Here is a 4,213-nt window from a genome sequence, read left to right as displayed (position 1 = left end):
AGGAGATTACTTTTAAAAGGTGGGGTGCACTTACGTAAATATCCTATTTAAAAGGTGGGGTGCACTTATGTAAATATCCTATTTAAAAGGTGGGGTACACTTATGTAAATATCCTATTTAAAAGGTGGAGTGCACTTATGTAAATATCCTATTTAAAAGGTGGGGTGCACTTATGTAAATATCCTATAATTCGTGTTGGGTAATATACTGTAAACGTAAAGTTCGAAGAGATAGATATATCGATACTTTACACGCACACACAAAATATTCAAAACTGCTAATCGATAAAATACATCCAAGATTCACTTTTACATCGTTTTCTATAAATTTGTATAAGAAATCAAACGTATTGGATTTGTAAAATGATAGGATGGATTACAAGCATTATAAAATCAAATGTGAGAACATGTAATGGAAGACAAGTAACGTAAATCTTACTATGAGAAAAGTAAAGGATGGTGATTTGCATTTATGTAAGTAGTGGAAAGTAAATAAAGATAAGAAGAAAACAAATTTTTACATATATGTGGTGGTTAATTGTAAATTATGAAATACTGGTTTAAATAGCTTTAGAACTTCAAAGTAATTTCGTGAATAAGAAATGTTTAGATCATCAGTAACATAGAAAATATTTTGCTACTTCGTATATTGAAAATGTATGGTAGACAATGGAAATAGTATTAAAACTATCAACACGATGGCCGAAGGAAAAATAAGATATCAAATGCATATAATATTAGAAATTAGTATGCCAAACAACGATTAAAAGTTGGTTCTAGAACTGCTTTTGAAAATTTAATAACTGTCCGTGAGAGTTGGCAGCACATAAAATATTAGGCAGCAAACAATATAGTTAGTTGATCAATCACAGGTCATAAAATCTCATTAACATGTTCAGGTTTCCTTTGAAATTACAGTAGATGCTGTTGAAGAATGTTCACGTAAATACCCACTAGCTAAATTACAGTAGATGCTGTTGAAGAATGTTCACGTAAGTACCCACTAGCTAAATTACAGTAGATGCTGTTGAAGAATGTTCTCGTAAGTACTCACTAGCTAAATTACAGTAGATGCTGTTGAAGAATGTTCACGTAAATGCCCACTAGCTAAATTACAGTAGATGCTGTTGAAGAATGTTCACGTAAATACTCACTAACTAAATTATAGTAGATGCTGTTGAAGAATGTTCACGTAAATACCCACTAGCTAAATTACAGTAGATGCTATTGAAGAATGTTCACGTAAATACCCACTAGCTAAATTACAGTAGATGCTGTTGAAGAATGTTCACGTAAATACCCACTAGCTAAATTACAGTAGATGCTGTTGAAGAATGTTCACCTAAATACCCACTAGCTAAATTACAGTAGATGCTGTTGAAGAATGTTCACCTAAATACCCACTAGCTAAATTACAGTAGATGCTGTTGAAGAATGTTCACGTAAATACCCACTAGCTAAATTACAGTAGATGCTGTTGAAGAATGTTCACGTAAATACCCACTAGCTAATATGGAAATCAGAGAATAGGTAGAAACCAAAAAAGTATTTAAGTAGTAAGTTAGTAAAATCCAGAGATGAAAAAGACAAAACTTGATCATTTACTAATTTCCACTACTATTGCTACAATGTAACTATATGTGATGATGCATTTCATTTCCTAAGATGAAATACTTGGCGATCTTTCTATATATCTTAGATTCAAATTAGAGTCACTACTATAATGGATGTTTATTATGTTTAGCAATGTATGGATGAAATATGCAGTCTCAGTTCTTGAGACAAGAAAGTAACATATGTAGCTTCATAAAGTTAACATGGACAAAATAAGAGATATGTTTACGAAGGTTTGGTGGTATTTCTACAGCCAACAAGCGATCCTAAAACTTCTGGGCAAATATCACCGAAAGCGACTTGTGTCTGTCTGTATGTTTGTTTGAGACGAACATGTTCAAACTTCCCAACCTCTGACCTCCATGAAACTTTCAGGGGTTCTTGGGTATGGCTCAGAGAGATTCTACAATTTCTTACTTTATTCATTTTCTAGTTTTTATGTTACTGCTTAAATGTCTACTTATCCGAAATCAGATCACCGTGAAACTTTCAAAAGTTTTTGGTTATGTTCCAGATCTTTTTGTTTTTGAATTTTGCGCAAAGCAACACGAGGGCCATCTTCGCTAGCTGTCCATAATTTAGAGTGTAAGACTAGAGGGAAGGCAGCTAGACATTACCACCCACCGCCAACTCTTGGGCTACTCTTTTACCAACGAATAGTGGGATTGACCATCACATTATAACGTCCACACGGTTGAAATGGCAAGCATGTTTGGTGGGACGGGAATTCGATCTACAGGACACCTATTAGTACAAGTTGAATGATATACTAAAAATATTTACAATAATATGAAAAAGATAGCCAAGAGGGGTGACATTCTAGAAAGTTTTATGACACCGTACGATAGACCTGCATGACAAATGACGTACGTGCATGCCGTCCCGCCATTACTGTGAAGCCAATTAAATGGAATTAAGCTAAATTTCGAGGACAGAGGACAATTCCTAGAAAATGGAGGAAAATATTCCAACAAATGAGCACAGTTTGATAAACTGATTTTGTAAGTGTAATTCAACATGAAAATTTATCAATACAAATAAAATGCGTTTCATTATAACAGTTAAAAACACTTAGAAGCAAGCTTTCCTAGAAGTATTCGAAGGAGTGAAGGAACTTTATTCATATGTATATAAAAGAGGAAATCACAAGTTAATCTAATTTTAATAATAGTTTCGTTTTTTTCGCAAATTACAGCTTTTACATGTTCAAAGTGATTTATTTTTTTTTCTGTTCAGTTATGAATAAAAAAGCTGTCAATTCACGTGTATTTATATATGTGTATGCATAAGTAGTAACCCCTATCGATTCTCTAATTTAAATGCATTATTATATTGTTGAATGTCGATTTAAATACTAATTTTTTTTACCTTTAAAACCTTTGTGTTATTAGATTGATCACACCAGCGATCGAAACGTCGTACCTGTTTATTTAAAAACTCTTTCTCAATAATAAATGCTGTAACTTGTAAAAAAAATAATTTTAATAATGTTAGAAATATCATAAGAGTTCATACGCCTGTTCTTCCAGCTGCTTTTGAGTTTCTTCTAGTTCCTCGACTTTCTTCTCCAGCTGTTCTAACTGTTCGGTCTTGACCTGGTAGTTTTCCAAAACGTGTCTTTTCTCATACGACTGTATCTCTTTCTCGATGTTAAGATACTTCTCCAAAGTTTCCGCTGTTATTTCTGCCTACATCGGAGCATGAAAGACATTTTTGATATATCTGTTTATCTAATTTAACGAACTATACGGTGTTTCGGTAATAATAAAACAAGTTACGATGAAATAAATCTGGTATACAGATTAATAATGTCCACAGAATACTAATTAATTAACCAGAATAAAAGGTTAGTATTACTATAACTTTGGGTTTATTACTTAGAAACAGAGACAAACAAATATCATCACTAAGCAAAAATTATAGAAAAAAAAAGGAATCATGAAGAAGAAAATAGAGAAGAGAGAGGACAAGAGAATGTGTGTGTATAACAAACCGGTATCCAGGTTGAAGTCTCTCCATTCAACGCTTGTGACGGAAGAGATGATCCTGTGTTTTTTATCTCCATGGGTGCATCCTATAAAGCGTAGATTTCTGTTAGTGCGAACTAATACGTTGAACATGGAACTTAGAAATACAAATCCTAATAAAATGTCATCCACTCTTGTGTTTGGGCGAATTAAATAATGACCAGTAACTATCCAGAGATCTTTAAGAACATATTACCAAATTTGTATTTCATTAGATGTTAAACTTTTATTTTCCATTTAAAGCAAAAAAAAAAAAAAAAAGGTTACATTTTTCATTTTCAGTAAAAAAAAACAACAAAAAAACAACGAAAAACTAAGGAGGCTAACGTATGCTTGCATTTATTACATTTTTATAATTCCAGTATTGTCGTCACCCGAGAAAGCATCGGATAAATCCTGTAAATTTTAAGGGTTAAGGCAAATGATAACTACATTGTCATATAATAAGTTAGTCCAAAACTAATACAGTGTTCAAGATCCCTTACTTCTTTCCGAATTTAGGTAGACAGATTATAATAAAAAAGATTGCGTGCGCTTAACATTTTTTCTTCAGAGTAGAAAGTAATAAAAAAT

The 4,213-nt window shown here is 32.4% G+C and overlaps 1 protein-coding gene across 1 annotated transcript in view; it reads right to left on the bottom strand.

Moving 5' to 3' along the window:
• Positions 1 to 3,683, bottom strand: part of LOC106460009 — a 22,193-nt gene extending 18,510 nt beyond the window's left edge. Inside the window, exons 1-2 of the mRNA XM_022386611.1 lie at positions 3,607 to 3,683; positions 3,129 to 3,301 (exon numbers count right to left, since the gene is read on the bottom strand). Of these exons, the coding sequence (XP_022242319.1) occupies positions 3,129 to 3,301; positions 3,607 to 3,678 (245 nt within the window). The 5' untranslated portion in view covers positions 3,679 to 3,683. The remainder of the gene's footprint in view (positions 1 to 3,128; positions 3,302 to 3,606) is intronic.
• Positions 3,684 to 4,213: the final 530 nt, after the last annotated feature.

The sequence above is a fragment of the Limulus polyphemus genome, unplaced genomic scaffold, assembly GCF_000517525.1.
Source record: "Limulus polyphemus unplaced genomic scaffold, Limulus_polyphemus-2.1.2 Scaffold693, whole genome shotgun sequence".
Taxonomy (NCBI): Eukaryota; Metazoa; Arthropoda; class Merostomata; order Xiphosura; family Limulidae; genus Limulus; species Limulus polyphemus.
Note: the sequence above shows the minus strand (reverse complement) of the source record. Positions and strands in the feature narration are given on the sequence as shown.